This window comes from Malus sylvestris, chromosome 15 (assembly GCF_916048215.2).
Source record: "Malus sylvestris chromosome 15, drMalSylv7.2, whole genome shotgun sequence".
Taxonomy (NCBI): Eukaryota; Viridiplantae; Streptophyta; class Magnoliopsida; order Rosales; family Rosaceae; genus Malus; species Malus sylvestris.
In genome coordinates, this window is record NC_062274.1 from 2951324 (window position 1) to 2975070 (window position 23747).

The following is a 23747-nucleotide window of genomic DNA, read 5'->3' on the forward strand; positions in this document are numbered from 1 at the left end:
GAGAGAGAGAGAGAGAGAGAGAGAGAGAGAGAGAGAGATTTATGAAATTTAGTAAAAAACTGTTTATGTCCCTAAAGAGATATTATTCTTCACTATGAGAATAACAGTACAAGTTATACAGGAGTTAAATCGACATAACTCAATCCCATATTCCTTGTACATCCACTCACATAATTTTTCCAAGAGCCTCACTCTAACTCTCTTGTTTTTCTCTCAACCCATGGGAACCTTTCCCATGAGAGAGCCGGATGCTCTCTCCCCCCCCTTCTTGGATCCTTATGTGGTGCTTACACACTTTCTAGCTCACGAACTGAGAAATTCGGACTGTTTAATTTAAAATTTTCAATACCCATTAGCCAATTCTTCTCACCCACTACGCATACACTCTCTATTTTCCAACACCCATATCTCTCTCTTGAATGATTCGAATTCTCAGATACGTGGGATCCGAAGTGTGAGAACCGAAGAGGATCTCAATCCCTAACCGGAATGTCCTACAAATCAGTATGAACAAAAGAAATAATTGACAATAGAAAGAAGTAAAGCATGTGGATTTTTAGCAATAAAGCAGTCTACTCTGCCAAAAGCTTATCCAATTAATGGTTTAATGATTTCCCTAATAGTATATATTATTCCTGATGCGAATCCCCAAACCAATAGCAATCCAGATTCTGATACGGCCGATACCAAATTAAATTCATTACTGCATAAGAACAAAGTTGTACAAAATCGACGGCCAATATTTACACAAAAAGCGAAATTACAAAGCTTGATTACCGGTTAATTACATCATTAACCTAAAACGACGGAACGATGCCGTAGCGGCACATCGGCTCCGCTTCGATCTCCACCTCCGTGCGCTTCGCGAACCTGCCTTTGATTCGCGGGCGGGTCTCCGCGTACGCTTTTCTCGAAGCGTACCGTATCGTCTTCTCGAACTTTCGGTTCTTCCGCTTCTCTCTGTACCTCAGCACCCTCGCCTCGCGATCTGCGGAGGAGAGCTGGACCGCCGGATGTGATGACTCCACGGCGGAGGTCATTGACTTGTTGTAAGGATTTGAATCGTCTGTCATCGCGTTGTCATCTGGCACGATGCTGACGTCCATCGAGGACGATGAAACCTGTGGTTCAAAGCAGGGGATCAGAGACTGAATGAATGCAAAATTTTCTTCGGATCTGTCTGGTTACTGAGAAAATTGAGAGGGCTTACACTCTGTCTCAGACACTGAGCGTGGTGGTAGCCGTAGACGAAGGGCTTGGAGGCGGCGGAGAAGTCGATTTCGAAGCTGTGGTCGTTGACGAGCTGAGGCTGCATGTTCTTGCTTTGCTCCGGAACGACGCCGTCCGTGATGCAGCTGTTCTGCTCCTGAGCATCTTCAAGCTTCGGATCCACATGCCCGTAGTCCAGATCCAGATACGGATCCATTTCCGGGAACAAGTACTGCCCCGAGTTCAGATCCGGATTCTCCATCGCCTTGGGGTTCGGGAGCAGCCACGAGGCGGCCTCGGCCTCCTCCCTCCTCGCCTCGATCTCTCCGTCAACGTCGGAGAAGTAACGGTCGTCGAGGAAGTTAACAGCGGATTTGACAGCGGGGACGGAATCGGTGGCCGAGTTTACCGAGTCGTAGAAGGGCGTGACCGGGACTCGCTCGTGGCGTCGGCTAAGAGGGTTGGCGGAGTGGATGTCGCGGTCGCAGGTGACGCAGAGGGCGGCGTCGTCGGCCTTGCATGTGACGTGAGCTGGAGCTTGCTCACACACCTCGCAGAGCCAGACGCGGGCGTGGCGGGAGGCGAGTTTGTTGGCCGCATGGATCTTGGAGTCGCAATTGACGCAGAGGAAGGCGGAGTCAGCGCGGCAGAACAGAGTCCCTGTTGCCGATTTGCACGAGTCGCAGAGCTTCAACGCCATAACCGAAATCTGCTGCAGTGTAATAATTTTCGTAAATATTGAAAAGCTCTCACTCGCTCACTCACGCACGAATACTCTCTCTCTCTCTCTCTTTTCTCTCTCTCTCCTTTTTGCGTTTTGATCCAGTGTGTGGTGTCTATCCGGTGGGCCAGGGATATCTAGGCAAAGACCAATGAGGATGCGATACGTTGACGAACCTTAGCCAAAAGGTCGGGCTGTCAAGTATCAATGTTAGGTGGGGCCCCCATGGTAGATGGTCCTCATTTGCTTATGAAATTTCATTTGCTTCAGCTTTTTCCGCAGTGGCGTGATCAGAATGAGAATGGGAAGGCGGGGGCCCACAATAATGGGTGCGTGTGGGTTGGGTGGGTCGGGGGGGGGTGGGGGGGGGTGAGGGGATCAAAATCCTCTCCTCAACCTAGGAGGCTAAGTTTTATGAGCAAATCACACAGTCTGTTAGATTAAAATTCAACAGTTATAATTATTATAACTTTTATAGAGGTTTATTGTTTGTAGTCGTTTGATTTTGATCTAACAGGCCGTGTGATTTGCTTAAGAGGTTCATGCCTTAAAACCTCCTAAGCTCAGGAGAGGATCTTGATCCGGCGTGAGGGGATTATCTCTACTCTTAAGTCTTCCTCTCCTCCTATTTGAATGGTTACAGTTAAGTCACGTTAAGTTTTTGTGTTAATTTTTTAGTAGCTAGAAGAATTCAAAAAACAATTTGTGAGATGACAGAAGGGAAGGGAATCGATAAAAGAGGGAAGATAATCCTACTCTACGGGAAGACTCGTGCAGTGCTCTGAGTTGGTACAATGTTTTCTCTCCCCTCCCTTATTTTCTCACCTCCTGTTTGAATGCTACAAAATTTTTATCATTGTATAGAGAGAAGAAAAAAGGAGAGAGAGGAAGAAAAAAAATAATTGTGAGAGGACAACAACGAGGGTAGAGGAAAAGGACGGGAAGAGAATCCTCATCCCTTGAGTTTAGCTCAAAAGTTGTTGTAGTAGCTATACGTTGTGTATTAGTTAAAAGAAGCTTGTATGTCTTCTATGTTAGAAAATGCCAGGGCTAGTTGGCGAGAGTAATTTTTTATTGTTAATGCAAATGAAATTATTTGTATTAGCGCTGCAAATGAATGATGTGCCAAATTGCACTTGAATAGTTGACCCTGTTTGGTGAACTGATTAGGATATGTTGTGATCGATTAAATGGAATTGAGTCAATACATTTTTTTGTTGTGTCAAATTGTGAGCTGGACATGATAAGTTATGAATTCACAATAAAATAAAATCATATAACCTCTCCTTAGACATAAATTACAAGTTTTGTCTTATAAACCCTAATCGATTTCTGCCAATACAATCATATCCTTATAGTCAAATATCATCCAACCACCAAACGGGCCTTAAGAGTTCTTTCAACTGATTGAGGGAGAACATGTGTATTATTCATAGTGACAAACAGGCCCACTATTACTATCAAGCAATCATAATCACAATAACTTATTTTTTTAAATTTTTTTAACAAAAAATAAATAAAACTTATTGTGTAACTATGTTACATATTTAGGGGTTTTTTTTCAAGTTAATAAATGTTACAATATTTACAATATGTCAATGAGATTTATGCTAATTATAAATAAGTTAATTGAATTTTTTTGTTAAGTAATGCACTTTAAACAAACAAAAGTTACAGCTGATGCCATTACATAATAGCTGCAGCCCTGCTGACATTATTGATGTCAAATAATTCATTTGGATGTGCTTTTAAAATAATAAAAAACGATTTTAAAGATTATTTTTTAGTTCTAAAAGCAATTGAAGTGCATGAAGCACTAGTTATGTGTTTCTTGCAAAAAACACTTCAAGTGTTTTTTCATTATTTACTTACATTTTTACTAAAAACGTTTTCAGTCATTTTAAAAACATATCTAATTAAGCCTAAAGACTTCAAACTCATTATTTTTAATAAATAAATTTACTTGTTATACGAATTAGTTAATAACACCGCGTGACAATGTAGTAGTAAAAATAAAAAACACATTCCTCTCAAACATTGTGCATATTCAATCAAGGACAGGTCCACATAGGGACCTGTCGACGATCCTAAATCACTGTTAGAAATTTTCCAAGGAGAGTAAAGAAAATAGGGACCCTTCCAGCCTCTCTCCTCCTTGCTTCTGCCATGGTCTCATTAGGGGTAGGCACGGTTTGGTTCGGTGCGGTGCGGTTTTGAAGCCAAAACCGAAATGAAGCCAAACCGTTTGGTTCGGTTCGGTGCTGTTTCAACGGTTTCGGTTTGGTTTTTAAGAAAAAAATGTACAATTTGCAATTTAACATATTAATAAGCATTTCCTAGTAGCAATAGGAAAAAGACATTTGTTATATAAACAATTAGCATGTTGCATGCAGTTTTGATGTTAAAACATGTTTGTGAAACAAAAGGGTGTCCCGTACAAGGTATAACATAATACAAGTTGAATAACTTTGAATTCATTAAACGTGAATGAAACTTTCATACTAGAATACGTGATATCATGCTTCAAATTAGTGGACTTCATTAGATCATTGTTCGACTCTTGATAACAAGATTAGTCCACCCTTGTACATATATGTGTGTGTGTGTGTGTGTGTGTGTGTGTGATGGTATAAAATGACAAAGGTCCTTCAAGTTAATGAACGAAAGAAAGTGATGAATGATGATATTCTAGTGTGGTTGAGTACATACTAAGTGCATGGATTCTAACAAACAACCAATTTAAACATGAAATTTAATATGGACATTTAATTAAATGTTTATTAATATTTGCGGTGCGGTTCGGTTTCGGTGTCGTTTTCAAAAGCCAAAAGCGAAACCAAACCATTTTCTATGTTGCGGTTCGGTTTCAAGACTGAAACAGTTCCAAAACTGCAAAACCAAACCGTTCGATGCGGTTCGATTTGGTTCGTGTTTCGGTTTCAGTTTTCGGTTCTAAGTGCCCACCCCTAGGTCTCATCCATCGTTGCCACCCACTTCTCCTCTAACCTTTCTCTATCGTCTGGCGAGGCAGTACATAAGCCCAAATTTCCCCAAATTATTTCAACCACCTTTGTAATTTTTCTTATGGGTGAAATTTCCTGCATAAGGTTAGTAAGATGGATATGATTTGTCATGGGTTGGTGAAATTTGGGGGTGGAGCTGCCATGGCTTCGGGAGAATGGGGAGGGAGGCGGTTGGTGGAGGTATGACAGCTGTGTTCTTAGTGAGAGAGAAAGTGGATGTTTGAAAACTAGTAAAAGAGAAAAATTGTGTGTTTGGTTAGAAAGATAGTGGGAGCTTGGAGAAAGTTTTATTTAACCGGTGTTTTAAATTTAGTGGTTCATATTAGATAATCAATAACTTAGGTACTCCCTAATAATTTATAAAACCTCATAATGGACGCTTGAATTATGATTTTATAATTTGTAATATTGTTTTGTATATAATTTTTTAATAAAATGTATTATATTTAAATTTTCAATGTTGTTTTTGTCTATAAATTTTTTGACCTTTATTATTGAGACCCCTGAGTTTAAAATCCTTATTCAATTACTTCTTCTACTGGTTGAAGTTCAAACTCCAGACGGCAAATGGAGCTGCAGATGAAGCGGAGAGACGATGCGAGGCGCGAGAAGAAGCAGCAAATCCGTGGAAGCGTATGTTTTAGCTGACGTGGTTTTTGAAAGTAGCGTTGGATTGTACCGAAAGAAAATTAAACAGCTCAGATCAAATTACTAGTAATATTCCATTATTCTGTTTCATATTTACAGAATTACCCCTGAAAATCCCTAACGTGCCGATTTCCCCTCTTCCGTTCCTCTTGTTTGCTCAGCCGCTCTCTCGCATCGCAACACGTACAAACCGCGAGGTAAGTGCACTTCCTCTTCCCTTGCTCCTAATTTTTTCATCATTTTTCCCACAATTTATGAATATATAGGCTGCTATACTTCTGGTTGCAAGTTTACATATTTATTTTTTAACCTCGGTGCTGGTTTTTCTTCTGTTTTTACTGTTTTACGGCTTCTGTAGTAGATTGCTTTTGACGGGTTAGTCAAGATTTAATTTAGTATAGTAATTAGGGGGGTAATCACTAGATTTGATAGTGTGGGTTTTGAAGATTAATGTGAATTTAGTTGAAGGATTCTGCAACAATGGGAAATGATTATTTCATTTGGTACTGCTAGTGATAAAATTTGGACCCTTTAGTTTAAGGCCAGTTTGGAAATGCTTCTCATGAAAGCACTTCTGCCAAATGTTACTAGAAGCGCCTTTAGTCGATTATCTAGACGCAGTTCCAAACAGATTCTTAGGCGCTTGTTTGGGAATGCTTTTGTAGGAAGCCTGCTCATAAGCGCTTATGCTAGAAGAGCTTGTATGATAAATATGTTGAGTTTCTTCAAAAAGAGATTATGGGTAAAAGCGCTTTTATGTTTTTCTGCCAAACGCAGTTAGAAGCGCTTTCAGAAGCAGTCCCAATATGGCTTAATATTGACTGTTATTTGAACTTGCAGGGAGTAATGTTCAAATAAAACTGGCTTAGCAAAACTTATTCTTTCCAATTTTAATTCGTACCATCATATTCGTGCAGGTGCTCAATTCTTGCATTAGAGTGCGATCTTACGTAGCTTAGAGTTATTAGGGTTTCAAGTAGAGGTGTAGACAGGGAACAATGGCCGCCAACTCAATCATGGTGCGTCCGTTTGTGTTATCAGCCTCCTGCGCCTTTACTCGAGCTCTGCCATCCTTACTTTCTCAACCAAGGAAAACACTGTTGGTATTTAAGAGCCAGGGCATCAGATTGTTGCACTATAGAGCAATTGGTAATGAAAACAGGAGCATTATAAGATTGGAAAACGGTGGTGTGAGGAGATTCAGTCCTCGAGCTTCAAGCGTCGGAAATGCTGGCTCCATTGACTCCCCACTAATAGAATCCATGAAGAAAAAGATCAAGGAGGAGCTAAATGCGGAATCCGTTAGTGTAGAAGATATGAACGGGGATGGCCGGCATGTGGTCATTGATGTCGTCTCCTCGTCATTTGAGGGACAGTCGGCTGTAAATAGGCAGAGGATGGTGTACAAAGCCATATGGGAGGAGCTTCAGAACACAGTTCATGCAGTTGATCAGATGACTACCAAAACCCCGGATGAAGTTTCTGGTAAGAAGTGATGATAGCGTTTACTAGCGGAATTTAATTGTTGCATTTGTTAGCAAGTGGTGGATTGCCTTGGTGGATAAGTGGCTATTGCAAAACAATTGTTGGATTTGTTACAACAATCAAATTAGGCTACAAAGCCAAATATTATTGTCAACTGTTGTTATTATTCTTCGGAGAATCGGCCACAGGAGCTCGAGTACCCTATTCTAAATCTGTGCGGCAACATGTATGGCAATCCATGCAACCACCATTGATGAAGCTTTTATTATAGTGGTCGATGCATGCTATGACACATTTAGGGCTTGTTTGTTATCCTACTTGAGTTCAACTTTTTTTAACTCAAAAACACTTTTTGAGTTTTAGGCTTTGAATTCTTGTTTGGTAGGACTTTTTTTAAAAATTGGATTCAAAACTAACTTAAAAACATAGGCTATTTCTTAAAAACACTAAAAGTGAGTTTTTAGAGTTTTCATGCTCTCTCCTCAACATCTTCTTTTGCTCCTTCCTAACCCTCTCTTTTTCTTGTCCAACCCTCTTTTTCTCCTCCCCCCATGTCACACCTTATCTTCTCTCTCTTCAGCCTTTGTCTTGTCTCTTTTTCTTCTCACTCATCACCTTCTTTCCATAATTTTTTGCTATCTCCCTATCCTCCTCATCCTCTCCCTGTCTTTCTCTCTCCTCACCGACTATTTCCTCTCTCTTTTCTCCTTCCCAATTCTTTCTCTCCTCGAATTTTTGTTCAAGGAAGTTTGAATTCAAACTAAAAAAATTATTTTTAAAAATTCAACCAAACAGATTTTTGAAAATTTGAAGCTTGAAAGAAAACTATTTTCAAGTGATGTTATTTGAAAATTATTTTTAGGAACAATCAAAGTTTTTAGGTAGGGTACCAAACAAGCCCTTATATTTCGAGCATTTTTAAACAGGGATCAGAGCATTCGAGCAGTTTCGTTCCTCTCCTTGAAGTGCACCTGATGACGAAACAATTTAGGAAATGCAAAAAGTATTGAAAGAAACCGATATTAAGAAAAGATTAGATGTTAATATACCATTGGAGAAGAGCAAGATGAGCAATATCAGCAGAGGGAAGAAACACCGGCGCTTCAGCTGTCTTTGAGAGCAAATGCTATATTAAGCTCTCTTTCCTTTGTGGTAACACAAATTTGTGTGATTGGGCTAATTTATATACCGTGAAGTGAACGATTAGAACAAAATATGGCTCATTTGTAAGTGTTTATAAAATAACTGTAACACTTTTAAAGAAATCTTTTTTTGTTCTATAAGTACTTGACGTGCTTCAATGCTTATTGCAGAATTCATTTGCATTTTTATTAACGATTGGTTTCAAAAATATTTCACTAGAAGCACTTTCAATTATTTTAAAAACACTTTCAAACAAAATTAATGTACATGCTCTGATCATACTTGTACGGTAAGATGGAACACTTTTTTTCCCCTTCCATGGACGTTTTCCATGTGATTTTTCCTGGAAAAGGCTTTTTCTGAGCCCCTCTTCAACGTGGCCCCGGATTTGTATGTTTTAATCTTGAAAGTTTTAATGAAAAGTTCACGGTATTGTTCACTTTAACGAAAAATCATATTTTTACACTAAAAAGTCAAACATGTTACTATTCACTTAACCCTTTTGTTTTGTCCTTATAGTTAAAACTCAAAGTTTTCAAACCATTTTCATTAGTTTTCCTTTTATTCTTTCCATCAATGAGGTGAGATTCCTCTCATAAAAGAAAAAACAAAAATAACAAATTTTTGAAATTTAGTTTAATATCGCGTGCAACAATTATACATTAGCATGATATTACGGATTAAGCAACTCTTAATTGGAAAATTTGGAACGATAATCCATTAGTTTAATCTGTGTCTTGTTGCAGCAAAGCCTAAAAAGGGTTTTCTAATTATTTATGCATACTCTCAATATCACCACTTTTTCTTTTGTAGTAGGTACCACTGAATGATCCGGAAGATTAACAATTAGATCTTGCATATAGAGATCTAATGAAATTTTCATACGATTAAATCTTGCATAAAACGCTTACCAGTGAGTAGTACGTATCATTATAGCCGAACCCCAATATCACATGAGTAAGCTTTTGAATTGAGCTTTATTCATTGATAATAATCAGGGGTGGAGCCACCAAAGGACCAAGGTAGTCCCAGGTTCGTCCTAACTTCTGAATGGTGTATGAAATCAACTAGCGGCCCCAAACTTTTATTTGCAAAGGTGTGAACCTCAAGGAAGAAGATGAGGTAGACGACGTCGTTGGCTTGTTTTTATTCAAAATATGTTTGACTGTTTAATGAAACGATGTGTTTGGTCAGTAAGTTTTTAAAAGAGATGCATTTTTGAGTAAAAAAAAGCAACCCACTACTAGTTCCATTTTCTCAACTAACAACAATGCACACCCTATAATTTTCTAAAGCAACACACCTTCTTTATTTGCAAACCTCTTCCATTATCCTTCTTTTTCTACTTCTTCCATAGCCTACCTCTTACTTGGTTGTCCGGGTTTGTACATTTTTTTCTTCTCACTATTAAATTTGGGGTAATGCTAGGGAGGCTCATTTTTTTACACCATAACGTGGTCAAGTGTCGATTAATGTGTTTGTTTTTTATCGGTGACACATCATTTGGTTTACAAACTTGGTTTAAAAATTTGTTCTCCCTAACATTACTCTTAAATTTAAGAGAGGTCTTTCAGTTTGGTGAAGATTACTCAAATTGCATATGTTAACATGTTATGAGCTCAATTTTTTTACACACATATAGTGAAAGGCCCATTCTCACTCAAAATCCTAACTCCACAACTGATAATAATTTGTTGGTCTATCAACATTTGGTTTCAACTTTACAGGGTTTTAGGATATTACGGGAAAATACGTAAAGTATATTAAAATAAATTTTAATTAGAAAAGCAAATATGAGGTACATTAAGTATATAGAGTGCATTCAACATGTGTGAATAAAACAACAAAAAAAAAATCCAAGTCGGACTTCAACTGACCCCTCCTGATGGGAAAATGCTTTATTGTGTTTTGTCGTTTATGATATTTGACCGCGAGACCTCCTTCAAGATGGAACGCAGCATCGTTGGAATTTCTTGTGCTCCAAGCCCAAGCTTTTCCTATGTTTAGAAAAAATGCGTGGGGAGGAAGGCAAAGAAAGATAAATTATCCTTCTTAATTAGTGCAATACGGCTCTAATTAACAATTAAGCTGGAAAGATAAGAACAAAAATCTCTATCATCAACTGCAACTAATTAATTCTGCTTTAATGTCAAATCTCATCAAAACTAATAAATCTCATACAAAATTTGCATTTTCCGGATCAAAACATAGAAATCCCCCAAACCCCACCAGAAAAATAACAGAGCACTCTGCTTTTTTTCCTCTCTCAAGAAATATATGCCAAAACTGAAAAAGAGCAAGCTGAGTTAAGCTCAGAGCCGGCCCTAAGGGTAGTCGGAATAGGCGTCTGCCTAGGGCTTCCAATTTTTAGGAGGGTCTGGACAAGGATGGGCGGGAACTATGCGGGCTTATATGTAAAAGCCGGAATTTGGAAATCTTTTGTTGCAGGGTCGGTATCGCGCGAGGAAGAAGACAACTCAATTCCCAACATCACATTGCACGATTTTACTTAAAATGATCCCACCATCTTTTATATATATATGCACGTCTTCTCCCCTTTAAATAGTCCACACCATCTTATTTTTACATTTTTTGCTTCTCTCTTAAGTATCAGCTTTATGTTTATTTTTATGGGGTTTTATTACCCTATTTTAAGATCACACTACATATATCATTATTATGTACCTAAAGGGCTAAAACTCTCACCCTTTTGAAAAATGACACTATTAAATGTTCAAATTAATTAGTTTATATATTATATAATTATTTATTCAAATCTGTTTCGTCCGCCTAGGTGGGCATACGAAAATTACTATCATCTTTACTCTAGTATTTTTCCTAGTTGTAAGATGTTGTTTCTGTAATCCAACATTTCATTCATTTATTGAATGTAATAAGTAACATTGTACCAATAGAAAAATGATTGGAATTTGGCATGGTGGATAGGGACTTCTCTTTCGGTTTGAATTGGTTAAAAAATTAGATTATGTAAACTTAATAAGTGCATTTGCATCTAAAAATGCGAGACGGGTAATATACTAATATTTGAGTAATGTTTGTATATCTTTCTTCTTTTGATATTAATTTTTAATAATATTTGATGTATAAATAGATTTTTTATGTATTTAATAATTTTTTTTTACATATCAATATACAAATGTTCGGTAGTTAGGGAACTCTAGGCTCCATTTCGAAGGCTAGCCTGGGAAGTCCAAATTCTCCTGAGTTAAGCTCGCTGGTTTTCATGTTGTACTTGTTCTTCTTGTAATCGCCTCGGCTGAGTCTCCGCTTCATCGTCTTGGTTTCGAATATTTTCGGGTTCTTCGGGATCATGGGACCCCATTTCTTGTTTCACTTTCTCGGAGCTCTCCTCCTTTTTTACTTCTTTGCTCATCCCCTGTTCGTCGGCATAATCGTCAGCGACGCCGAAAGAAGCCGCTTTCGAGCACACGGAAACCGGCGTGGCCAAGAAAGTTGGGTTCTCATTCCCTGCCATAATAACCAAAATCTTCTCCTCGAACACCTTCACTGATTTATTCGACCCGTCACCCTTCTCGTCGCCGCCGCCGCCGCTCTCTAAGTCTCCCTCGCCTCCCTCTCTATCCTCCAACCGGCTCGAAAGCTTCCTGTAAGAGCAGGCAAGGATCAACAGAGCAAAAGCAACCAGACCCAACATCCCCGCCAGGCCTCCGACTAGGTAGGGAACCGGAGAGTGCCACGGCGAGCGCTGCTGCTGCTGCTGCCCCATGGCTGTTGGTGTTGGAGTTGGCGGCAGCGATGATTCCAGTGGAGATTCTGTTACCGGAATTGCAGTAGAGAAGGCAATTACGGTTCTCATATTTATTTTTAAATTGGAATATATATTTTTTTAATTGGTGTTTTGGAAATTAGGGAGGTATTTGAGTAGATGAAAAGAAGGTGAAGAAATTTGAGCTGATGAAAATGTAGGTGGTGGGTTATGGTATTTATAGCAGGGGAAAAGTGTTTGTCTCTCTGTTTTGTTTTCTTTTTCTTTCTTAATGGTGGCACGGATTTGGTGATTTGGCCCTGTTTTTTGCTTGTGTGCATTTCAAGGTTGGATCGTGCTGATGTAGAGCTTTGGATGAAGAAATTTAAGATTACTAAGAAATTTCAAAATGACGGAAATTAAAATGACAAAATTTTATTTTCTAGAATTTGTAAATTTTCTTGTTTGTTAACCTAAAAAAACAATGAAATTGAATACGAAATTTATTATTTTTAAACTCTCAATCATAGAAATTGGGAAATGACACATATTTACATAAAATTTGAACTTGGTAATTGAAGGTCTCAAATTCCAAGTTTTTTTTCCATGCAGAAATTCTAAATTTATATATTTATGAATCCAAATAAGAGAATTGGTGCATGTCAATTTATAAATTTTGATTTTTACCAAAATTTCAAGTTTATTTTTCTCATCCAAACATAATTTATGGGACTATAAAATACATTAACCAATGATTCTTGAGGCCCAAGTTATGAACATGTATTATGATGATTTTATAGTCATATTTTTTAGTAAAATATTGAAATTTGTTAGATTGCGAGTCTAAACTATTGACCAAGATAAAACCTGTCTGAAGTAATCAACTTCTCTTGACCAATCTGCTTGTTTTTTTTATTTTTAATGTTAGGCCAATGAGCTTGTTGGGCAATCATTAAAGTTTGGGTGCATTTTTGGTCCACGATTATCAGTGGCGGTAATGTTTATCATTTTATTTATCATCATTTGATAAGTTTAAATTTTGAAACTTAATTGTGTCCATTTATTGTATAAATCTTAAAATTTAAGCTCACCTAATAGTGATAAAAAAAAATATAATAAACAATACCACAACTTGAAGATGGTGAGAAAAAATATTTCTTTAAAATTTTCAATACTGCATTGAAATGGATTACAGTATCTTAATTTGAAGAGATGATGCGATTTGTTACCTTCATAAGAGAGTGGTACTTGAAGAACATGATTGACAACAGTAATTTATACTTTCATTACTTTTTGAGATGTGGGATGAGGAATATAAATTCTTATTCTAGCCAGTTTCTAAAAATAAAAAAATAAATTATTATTCTAGCCCTCCACTAATAATGCGTCTAGAAATGAATGTTTTTGTTTTTTTTGGGGGGGGGACATCTTTTACTATTTCACATTAAATTTAATACAAAAGTAAAGTATAAAACATAGCAACTTACATGAAATAGAGAGTGTGGGGTGGGGAGGGGAACATCTCTTACGATTTCACATTAAATTTAATACAAAAGCAAAGTATAAAGCAGAGTAACTTACATGAAACAGATATATTGTTATTATGTTATTTTCTATCAATATTACAACATCAAATAGAAATTTATTTTACACACATCTTTATAATTTATACTGTTGACATAAGATGTCCTGATAACAGTATATTAGTACATCATTCTCCTGCTCTAGGGTTTTGTTTCAGGGGGTGGATTGTATGCCCTCCTATTTCCATACTTTTCCCATCCCCTCCTATTTGTGTGATCACGGTTAAGCCATGTCAACATTTTATATTCCTATTACTTTTTTTTTTATTTGTATAAAAAATTAATATAAAATATTTACGTGATTTAACCGTAATCACACATTACATGAGGGCATTGGTAGAGTATAAAAATGAGAGGGCCGACAATCAACCTCCTTTGTTTCATGCTTGGGTCCATATATGAAGCCCAGAGTAAAAACCCACTAAGTGTTAATTAGTCTGAAAGGGAGATTATGTGTATCCAATGAAATTGACATGACAACTGGATTAGGATAGAAAATAATAAGCAATTGGTGGGTAAAGGGGCAGCTAAACTTGCATCACTTGCTTAGTGATCTGATTGATGGTGTGTCCCAATTGATACCACTAGGGTTGGGTTGGGTTTGAAACGGTTTGATTTTTTGTCAAAATCGAAACCGAACCGAAATTTTGGTTTGGTTCAATTTTTTTTCGGTTCGATTTTTTCCGGTTCGGTTTTTTTTTTTTTTTTTTTTTGTGAAAATGAATAAAAATTGAAATCTAAAATTTTAACATCTCCAATACAATCATAACATAAGCATTCCTACACAATGAAAATAAATATTTAAAAGTTCAACTAGAATCATCAATCAAATCTTCCAAAGTCCAAACTTAAAAAAAAAAAATCAAAGTTTAAGTCTTCAAAAAGTCCAAATTTAAAATAAACATTGCACTTCAAATCTTCCACACCTAAAATAAACATAACAAAGTTCAAATTTTACAGAAATATTCCACTTAACTAAAATCATAAACTCATATAAACCTTCAAGATTTCATGTCTTCTACGCACTTCTTCTCTTCAACTCCTCAAGCTCAACGCTTAGGCGGCCTAGGAGGCAACATAGCAGATTAACACTGCAACCATTATCTCACTACGTGGTTAATCATCATATATATATAAGAGGAAGGTTAACAATGCAACCCATTTAAGAAAAGGGGTAGCGTTTTTCGCACTGCATTTCCAGCTGTTTACACCTCAAAAATTAACATTTTATAATTTTTCGAACTCATAGAAGAGTGCAGAAATCACTGGCCTTCATAAAATTGTCACCCAAAAAAGATAACTTTTAATTAAGAATTGGGATTGGTAATAAGTTGCATTAGGATTAAACCTAATTTCCTAAACAGTAAACAAAGATTCAAACTCATTGAACTGCAAATTGAAAAGTTTTAGTAAAATTCTCAAAAATAAATAAATAAAAAGATTGAATTTTTTAAGAACTGGGTTTGATAATAAAGTTACATTTGGACTAAACCCAATTGCATAAACGGAGTGTCAGATTCAATGAACTACAAATTCAAAGTTTTTACTAAAATTTTCAGCAAAATTTTAAAAACATAAAATTTAAGAACTGGGTTTGGTAATTACTAATTAATTTACATTTGGATTAAACACAAATACCCAATGGCAAATACAGATTATCAGACTCGTTGAACTAAGAAAAATAATCAAAATTTAAGACCTGGGGTTTGCAAATTGTTTGTACCATACTTAGGGTCTCCGTATTTAGACCTCGTATAAATACTCGGGGGACTCAAGTGTAATTATGTAATAAATGAAGGGGCAAATATGTAATAAGTGAGGAGCCCTTAGTCTATAAAAGGGACTCCTCACCCTCACAATCCTCAGACTTCATTCTCCTCATTAGGGGAGGGCAAGTCTTAAGCTATGGGAAGAGAGCACATAGAAAATAGGCTAGAGAGCACACTGCCTCTAACCTTCTTGTATATTCGTCATTCAGAGTGAAACAATATCAACATCAGTGTGAACGTAGCCCAAACATTGGGGTGAACCACGATACATATTGTGTTCTTTACTTTCTTGCAGATTCACAGCTAGATTTACGTTGTCCCAAGACCTTCCGGTTTTGTGCATCAACATTTGGCGCCGTCTGTGGGAAACGACACGAAAAGCTATGTCGGTTCTCTTTCATTTTTTCACCTCCGCGCGTGAATCTGCAAAAACCCAAGATCCAAAGCCAAACCCAGAACACACACATATTGGCCGTGCCAACTGCAACCTCGCTTCCCTCTGAGCTCACCACCCTAGGTCCGCTTCAAACACCACCCCTCATCCTCAACGAGGATCCAACGATAATGGAGCGAGATCCATGTCACTTGCTCCCGCACCTGCACCTACAAATCACGTGTAGTGGTACTACCTAGTTGGGTGTAGTTGTAAACCCAACAAGATATTCAGAAGAGTTCACCCATTGAGTTGGACCATCAACTGGTGCATTAGAAGGATCATCATGTACCTCCATGAAAACTTCATCCATTCCAACAACAACTGCTGTTCTTGCAATGCATGGTAGTAACTCACGAAGACCACCATTGGCAACACCTCCATCGTTCAACTTTCTCCCAGCAGGCTGTTGCAAAACATGTGTGATGTCAGCAACGATAGAACAATTAGCTTCTATGATCCACTCCAAATTGCGGGGATAAACAATTAAATCATTATAGCCAAATAGTAAGGATATCTCCGTGATGAGGATGGTGAAACACCCTAACATCGTTGAGCTCTACGAGGTCTTGGCAAGCAAGTCCAAGATCTATTTTGCTATGGATCTAGTCCGCGGTGGTGAGCTCTTCGCCAAAATCGCCAAGGGTCGGCTAAGGGAAGATGTAACCAGAGTCTACTTCCAGCAGCTCATCTCCGCCATAGATTTCTGCCACAACTGCGACGTCTACCACCGGGATCTGAAGCCAGAGAACCCCCTCCTCGATGAGGACGGCAATTTGAAGGTCACCGATTTCAGACTCAGTGCTTTCATAGAACACTTGAAGCAGGACGGGCTTCTTCACACCACATGCGACACGCAGGTGTACGTGGCCCCAGAGGTCATCGGGGGAAAAAAGGTACAATGGGGACAAGGTAGATCTCTGGTCTTGTGACGTCATCATCTACATGTTTCTCGTCGGGTTTTTTCCGTTTCAAGATGACAATCTCGTGGCCATGTACAAGAATCGAAGCTCTACGCCGTGCATTGCGTGAACACGGTGCTGCAGGGTCATTTCTTCTCTGAATTCGATTTGGCGGCGCTCACCTCCGATCTTAATCAGAATGAGCGGCAGATGATGCTTGTCGATGGTGGCTCACACGCCGGTGATTTCCTCTCCGATGAGTCTCACAACGTCTCATTGGACGGTGATTTCAATATTCAGGAGAAAAGCACTGGGATTTGGCGCCATTTTGTGCATCTCAAGTGTCAAGTCAGATATTGTGCGGCTAATCGACGCTAAACAGAACATGGTTTGAGTGGTGAGTAAAAGTGAGGCTATTCGACTGGCTGACGAAACTGAACTCGATTTGGTAATATTATCTGCAGATGCCGATCCTCAAGTTCTCAGGATAATAAATTACAAGTATGTATTTTGTTTATGCATCACCGCCACACCCGCCAAATCACTCAGCACACCCATCAGATCCATTTCCGATGGATATCAAGTTCATTGCAGCAGGAAAGCGGATGTGAGCTCAGAGCTTCAACAATGGCGGAGAAGGGTCGTGGCAAGAGGAGAAATGAGGAGGTCATTACCAGGGAGTACACCATCAACCTCACTAAACGCATTGCAGAGGACTACCATCAACCTCACTTAACATTTTCTGTTGATGCTAGTAGTCGACAATTATCCCCACCATTTTCCCACCGCGCCCAGTCATCACGACATGGGCATCACTAGTAGTCGACTGGTCTCACACATCACCGTCACCCGCAACCTCCTCAAACCGTTTTTGTGGGTGATGCCATCGGAAATGATGAGTCTGGATGGCTTTAGTCGACCACCTACATGGATTGCTTTTGTCGACCACCCACATGGAAAAGCTTTAGATGTGTTTGCTGTAAAGCAGGTATGCAAATCTGCAAAGAAGATTGCTCTGAAAAATGGACCCATTATTCTTGAAATGGGCATTTACAGGGACCATGGTCACTTTATGTCTGATCACACGTGATGAGATTTCTGGCATAAGGTTGTATACAAGTGTGCAACCAGCAACGCAAAAAAAAAAAAAAAAAAAAAAGGCACGTCCAATACTTCAAAATTATTCGACAGCCTGTCGCTATTATCACCAATCAGGTGATCAAAAGTACGTCCAGTACTCCAAAATTATTCGATAGCCTGCCGCTATTATCACCAACCGGGTGATCAAAAGTACATCCAGTACTCCAAAATTATTCAGCAGCCTGCCGCTATTATCACCAACCGGGTGATCAAAAGTACGCCCAGTACTCCAAAATTATTCGACAGCCTGCCGCTATTATCACCCACTAGGTGAACAAAAGTACGTCTAGTACTCCAAAATTATACATGAGCATCACTCATGTCAATCATACATAAACATTCTTGAGCATCACACATGTCAATCATACATAAACATTCATGAGCATCACTCATGTTAATCATACATAAACATTCATGACCGTCATTCATGTCAACATTCATAAGCATCACTTATGTCAACATTCATGAGCATCACTCATGTCAACATCCATGAGCATCACTTATGTCAATCAACCTCGAAAGTTTCATTTACAGAGCTCCAGCTTCAAAGCTTTACCTACAAAGCTTTAGTGCATGGTATACAAAAACCGTCTTCGAACAAACCGCCACTTCGGCCCATACATGAATTGAATTTGAAGTCTCCAGCCAACAACCTCTATTGATTGAAGACTTGGGGGACTACTGTTTATACCATACTTAGGGCCTCCGTATTTAGACCTCGTATAAATACTCGGGGGACGCAAGTGTAATTATGTAATAAATGAAGGGGCAAATATGTAATAAGTGAGAAGCCCTTAGTCTATAAAAGGGACTCCTCACCTTCACAATCCTCAGGCCTCACTCTCCTTATTAGGGGAGGCCAAGTCTTAAGCCATGGGAAGAGAGCACACAGAAAATAGGCTAGAGAGCACACTGCCTTTAGCCTTTTTGTATATTCGCCATTCAGAGTGAAACAATATCAACATCAGTGTGGACGTAGTCCAAACATTGGGGTGAACCACGATACATCTTGTGTTCTTTACTTTCTTGCAGATTCACGGCCGGATTTACGTTGTCCCAAGACCTTCCGGTTTTGTGCATCAACACAAATAATTATCAGGCAAGTCCATTTAGGGGTGGGCTCAAAAAACCGAAAACCGAAAAAAAACCGAAAACCAAACCGAACCGAAACCGAAAAAACCGAACCGAACAAAAAAACCAAACCGAATTGAAAAAACCGAACCGAACCGAATTCTTTTGGTTCGGTTCGGTTTTAGTGATCTAGAAACCGAACCAAACCGAACCGAACCGAATTAATTAAATTAATTTTTTTATTTAATTATTTGTTTTGGATATTATTTTCTAAACCCAATTTGTAAGTTAAAATATGCTAAACCCAATGTGTTGCCAAACTTTAAGCTCAAAATATTAAAAAAAAGTCCTATAAAAACTTTAAACCCTAACCTATTATTTATCCCCCATATAAGGTTCCGGAGCCAAACCTCATCCTGAAGTACCTACATCCATCTCCATAGCACTGTTTACTTTTGTCTCAGCTTTCTTTTCCAAATCTACTCTCATATAACATGTAACAGAATCTATAAACATTTATTTCGGGTAGATTACTTAGGGAATTTGTGATGGAAAAGAATCCAACACACACTAAATAAATCCACCCACGCATTTCTTTTACTAATCAAGTTGTCAACATGCAGTTACAAGCAAACAACCCTGATCTTTGAACAACATCATACAATTTAACTTTTCTAAGTCATTTGTACGATTTTTGTGTTGTGATGTTGTTAGTTTGGACTTTGGAAGACTTGATTGATGATTTTAGTTCAACTTTAAATGTTTATTTTCATTGTCTTTGATTATAGTTAGAATGCTTGTGTTATGATTGTGTTGGATACGTTAAAATTTAAAATTTCAATGTTTTTCATTTTTTGAAAGAAAAAAAAAACAAAAAACCGAAACCGAACCGAAAAAAACCGAACCGAAAAAAAACCGAACCGAAAAAAACCGAAAAAAAAATGAACCGAACCGAACCGAACCGAAATTTCGGTTTGGTTTCGGTTTTGGCAAAAAACCGAACCGAATTAAACCGAACCCACCCCTAAGTCCATTGGCTCGTGGTTGCAGATATTGATTTCACTGATGACGTCGCTGACAATGTAATCCATTCCCTCGAGCTTCATCTGCAAATAATAGTGGACCAACTCTTTTTCTGTGGGGTGGAATCGAAATCCCAGAAACAATCACACTGAAAATGAGCACACATTCATGGATCTCATAACACTAATAAATCCAGAAAATCGGCAGATTAATAGAAAATGGAAAGTATGAAATGAATACCTCTCTAATCAGAACCAATTTCAATAGATAAATAGAACAGAAAATTAAACACAGAGAAATGAGAGTATGAGACTAACCTTTTACAGGCGAGACTCGAAACGACAAGAAAAAGCTCACGGCGAGATGAGAGACTGAAGGCGAGGGCGAGGTGTGAGAGATTGAGAGTGAGAAGGGTCGCACCGTCGTGGGTCGCTTGGGATTTAAGATCGAGAGAGACATATAGTGATTGAAGTTGAAGACCGAGAGAGAGAAAAAGATGAGGCTACCCTTTGCTGTCAAGACTCGAAAGGGCAAGAAAAAGCTGACGGCGAGATGAGAGATTGATGACGAGAGGGCGAGGTGTGAGAGATTGAGAGTGAGAAGGGTCGCGCCGTTGTGGGTTGACTAAGAGATTGAGAGAGACATAACGATTGAAGTTGAAGACCCAGCGAGAGAGAGGAGGCTCAGCTGCGCGAGAGGGTTACTGGGTTAGGGTTACACTGGAGGCAGGGAACGAGAGAGAGAAGAGGGGAATGAAAAAATAAATAAAAGGTGTGGCTGCTACTACCAGTGGCTAGGGTTAAAGGGTTTTGTTGATTTCTTAGAAAAATTAAAAAACTTATCTGAAATCTTGGACATGAGGGTTCGAACCCATGCACTGCATCTTGAAAAGTTTCAAGAAACCAACTTGGCAACAGGTTATGTTTTGTTATGATTGTATACTAAACTATTTATTATATTGAAAAAATAATTAAATATATATATATATATATATATATATATATCGGTTTGGTTTGGTTTCCGAACCTCAAAAACCGAAACCGAACTGGCCAGATTCGGTTCGGTTTGGTTTGACAGTTTCGGTTCGGTTTTTTTCGGCCTCGATCCGGTTCAGTTTTCGATTTTTTGAATCCACTCCCTAGATACCACCATAATTAAATAGCCATCTTTATATGTAACAATCCCACTTTCTCCACTCAAACATGTTTCTTTTCTCTTTCTAATCCACTTTAAAGAGATTTTTAAGCACAATTAGGGCAGACTTTTTAAGGTCATAATCATGTAGCTCTGGCTGATGATGTAGTGAACTAAGAAAATCGATTTTAAAAAGCTGCAAATTGAATTTTGTCAGTGTTAATTAACAGAAAAGACACGAGGAGACTTATACAGAGAGAGGTGGATGAAACATATTGCATGGCTGACACGAGGAAATAATAGAGAACTGGCAGTGTATAATTGGTAAGTGGTAGGATCATCACATGCGAGGTAAGTACGCTTCCTCTTCCCTCGTTTCTATGTTTTTCATCATTTTTCCCATAATTTATGAATATATAGGCTGCTATATTTCTGGTTGCAAGTTTACATATTTATTTTTTAACCTCGGTGCTGGTTTTTCTTCTGTTTTTACTGTTTACGGCTTCAAAAGTGGATTGTTTTTTATGGGTTAGTCAAGATTTAATTAAATATGGAAATTAGGGGGTAATCACTGGATTTGGTAGTGTGGGTTTTGAAGATTAATGTGAATTTAGTTGAAGGATTCTGCAACAACTGGGAAATGATTATTTCCTTTGGTACAGCTAGTGATAAAATTTGAACCCTTTAGTTTAAGGCTAATTTGGAAATGCTTCTCATGAAAGCACTTCTGCCAAATGTTACTAGAAGCACCTTTAGTTGGTTATCTAAACGCAGTTCCAAACAGATTCTTAAGCGCTTGTTTGGGAATGCTTCTATAGGAACCTGCTCATAAGCGCTTATACTAGAAGAGCTCGTATTATAAAAATGTTGAGTTTCTTCAAAAAGATATTATGAGTAAAAGCGTTTTTATGTTTTTCTGCCAAACGCAGTTAGAAGCGCTTTAAGAAGCAGTCCCATATGGCTTAATATTGACTGTTATTCGAACTTGCAGGGGGTAATGTTCAAATGAAACTGGGTTAGCAAAACTTGATGTTTGCTGTATCATTTATTCTTTCCAATTTTAATTCGTACCATCATATTCGTGCAGGCGCTCAATTCTTGCATTAGAGTGCGACCTTACGTAGCTTAGAGTTATTAGGGTTTCAAGTAGAGGTGTAGACAGGGAACAATGGCCGCCAACTCAATCATGGTGCGCCCTTACTCGAGCTCTGCCATCCTTACTTTCTCAACCAAGGAAAACTCTGTTGGTATTTAAGAGCCAGAGTATCAGATTGTTTGCACGATAGAGCAATTTTCAATGAAAACAGGAGCAATATGAGATTGGAATACGGTGGTGTGAGGAGATTCAGTCCTCGAGCTTCAAGCGTCCGAAATGCTGGCTCCATTGACTCCCCACTAACAGAATCCATGAAGAAAAAAGATCAAGGAGGAGCTAAATGTGGAATCCGTTACTGTAGAAATCGAAGATATGAACGGGGATGGCCGGCATGTGGTCATTGATGTCGTCTCCTCATCATTTGAGGGACAGTCGGCTGTAAATAGGCAGAGGATGGTGTACAAAGCCATATGGGCGGAGCTTCAGAACACAGTTCATGCAGTCAGATGACTACCAAAACCCCGGATGAAGTTTCTGGTAAGAAGTGATGATAGCGTTTATTGGCGGAATTTAATTGTTGCATTTGTTAGCAAGTGGTGGATTGTCTTGGTGGATAAGACTTTTATCTTAAATCAACTACATCCCGAGTTCAAATCATCCCCTCCCCTTAGTCTATTGCAAAACAATTGTTGGATTTGTTATAACAATTAAATTAGGCTACAAAGCCAAATATTATTGTCAACTGTTGTTATTATTCTTCGGATATAAGTGATACGAGAAGAGGGAGAATCGGCCACAGGAGCTCGAGTACCCTACTCTAAATCTTTGCAGCAACATGTATAGTAATCCATGCAACCACGATTGATGAAGCTTTGATTATAGTCGTCCATGCAGGCTATGACACAGCTATATTTCGAGCATTTTTTAACGGGGATCGGAGCATTCGAGCAGTTTCGTTCCTCTCCTTCAAGTGCACCTGATGACGAAACAATTTAGGAAATGCAAAAAGTAGAAAAAGAAACCGATATTAAGAAGAGATTAGATGTTAATATACCATTAGAGAAGAGCAAGATGAGCAATATCAGCAGAGGGAATAAACACCTGCGCTTCATCTGTCTTTGAGAGCAAATGCTATATTAAGCTTTCTTTCCTTTGTGGTAACACAAATTTGTGTGATTGGGCTAATTTATATATAGTGAAGTGAACAATTGAATAAAATATGATTCATTTGGAAGTATTTATATAATAATTGTAACGCTTTTAATCGTGACCGTACAAAATAAGAGAGTACAGAAAAAGCACCGAAAATGAAGTACAAACAATACTTTAGAAAATGATCCGGACTCATGATAAAACACGCGTTTAATGCGGGGACGCGGCTTCGCGTGGCGTCGCGCAGCGGACAACTCAAAGATTCGTGCCTACACGTTGCTTTCCAGTGGACCAAACCCAATCAAAATTATACACGTGTATGTCGCTCAGCTTTCTCGTGCCCCAATCTGAAATTTCCGGGCATTGAGTTGGGTGTTGGGAGATGTCCCAAATTTCTAGAAATAATCTTACTGGAACGTCAATCTCGTACTTTTAATTATTTATAAAATGTTATATATATATATATATATATTTATCTCTAATACAGT

The 23747-nt window shown here is 38.3% G+C and overlaps 3 protein-coding genes, 1 long non-coding RNA gene and 2 pseudogenes across 4 annotated transcripts; 3 read left to right on the forward strand and 3 right to left on the reverse strand.

Moving 5' to 3' along the window:
* Positions 1 to 669: 669 nt before the first annotated feature.
* Positions 670 to 2023, reverse strand: LOC126603694 (zinc finger protein CONSTANS-LIKE 4-like). Its single transcript, XM_050270646.1, has 2 exons — positions 1211 to 2023; positions 670 to 1121 (listed from the first exon to the last, which is right to left on the reverse strand). Exons 1-2 carry the CDS (start codon positions 1907 to 1909, stop codon positions 798 to 800), a joined length of 1023 nt encoding a protein of 340 aa, XP_050126603.1. The 5' UTR covers positions 1910 to 2023; the 3' UTR covers positions 670 to 797.
* A 3520-nt stretch (positions 2024 to 5543) lies between these two features.
* LOC126603700 (protein BOLA4, chloroplastic/mitochondrial-like) lies at positions 5544 to 7252 on the forward strand. The gene is made up of 2 exons (XM_050270654.1): positions 5544 to 5798; positions 6519 to 7252. The coding sequence occupies exon 2, from the start codon at positions 6600 to 6602 to the stop codon at positions 7095 to 7097; it is 498 nt and encodes a 165-aa protein (XP_050126611.1). The 5' UTR covers positions 5544 to 5798; positions 6519 to 6599; the 3' UTR covers positions 7098 to 7252.
* On the forward strand, positions 5805 to 22929 carry LOC126603701 (protein BOLA4, chloroplastic/mitochondrial-like; annotated as a pseudogene).
* Positions 11326 to 12183, reverse strand: LOC126603698 (protein GLUTAMINE DUMPER 1-like). Its single transcript, XM_050270652.1, has one exon. It carries the CDS (start codon positions 12065 to 12067, stop codon positions 11456 to 11458), a length of 612 nt encoding a protein of 203 aa, XP_050126609.1. The 5' UTR covers positions 12068 to 12183; the 3' UTR covers positions 11326 to 11455.
* On the forward strand, positions 16038 to 16773 carry LOC126606038 (CBL-interacting serine/threonine-protein kinase 6-like; annotated as a pseudogene).
* On the reverse strand, positions 22840 to 23366 carry LOC126603714 (uncharacterized). The gene is made up of 2 exons (XR_007616354.1): positions 23162 to 23366; positions 22840 to 23071 (listed from the first exon to the last, which is right to left on the reverse strand). It is a non-coding gene; the product is annotated as an uncharacterized LOC126603714 (long non-coding RNA).
* Positions 23367 to 23747: the final 381 nt, after the last annotated feature.

Coding starts and splice junctions, on each gene's coding strand:
- LOC126603700 (XM_050270654.1), top strand. CDS start 6,600: ATGGCCGCCAACTCAATCATGGTGCGTCCGTTTGTGTTATCAGCCTCC.
- LOC126603698 (XM_050270652.1), bottom strand. CDS start 12,067: ATGAGAACCGTAATTGCCTTCTCTACTGCAATTCCGGTAACAGAATCT.
- LOC126603694 (XM_050270646.1), bottom strand. CDS start 1,909: ATGGCGTTGAAGCTCTGCGACTCGTGCAAATCGGCAACAGGGACTCTG. Junction 1,122..1,210: donor CTCAGTGTCTGAGACAGAGT/GTAAGCCCTCTC, acceptor TTTGAACCACAG/GTTTCATCGTCCTCGATGGA.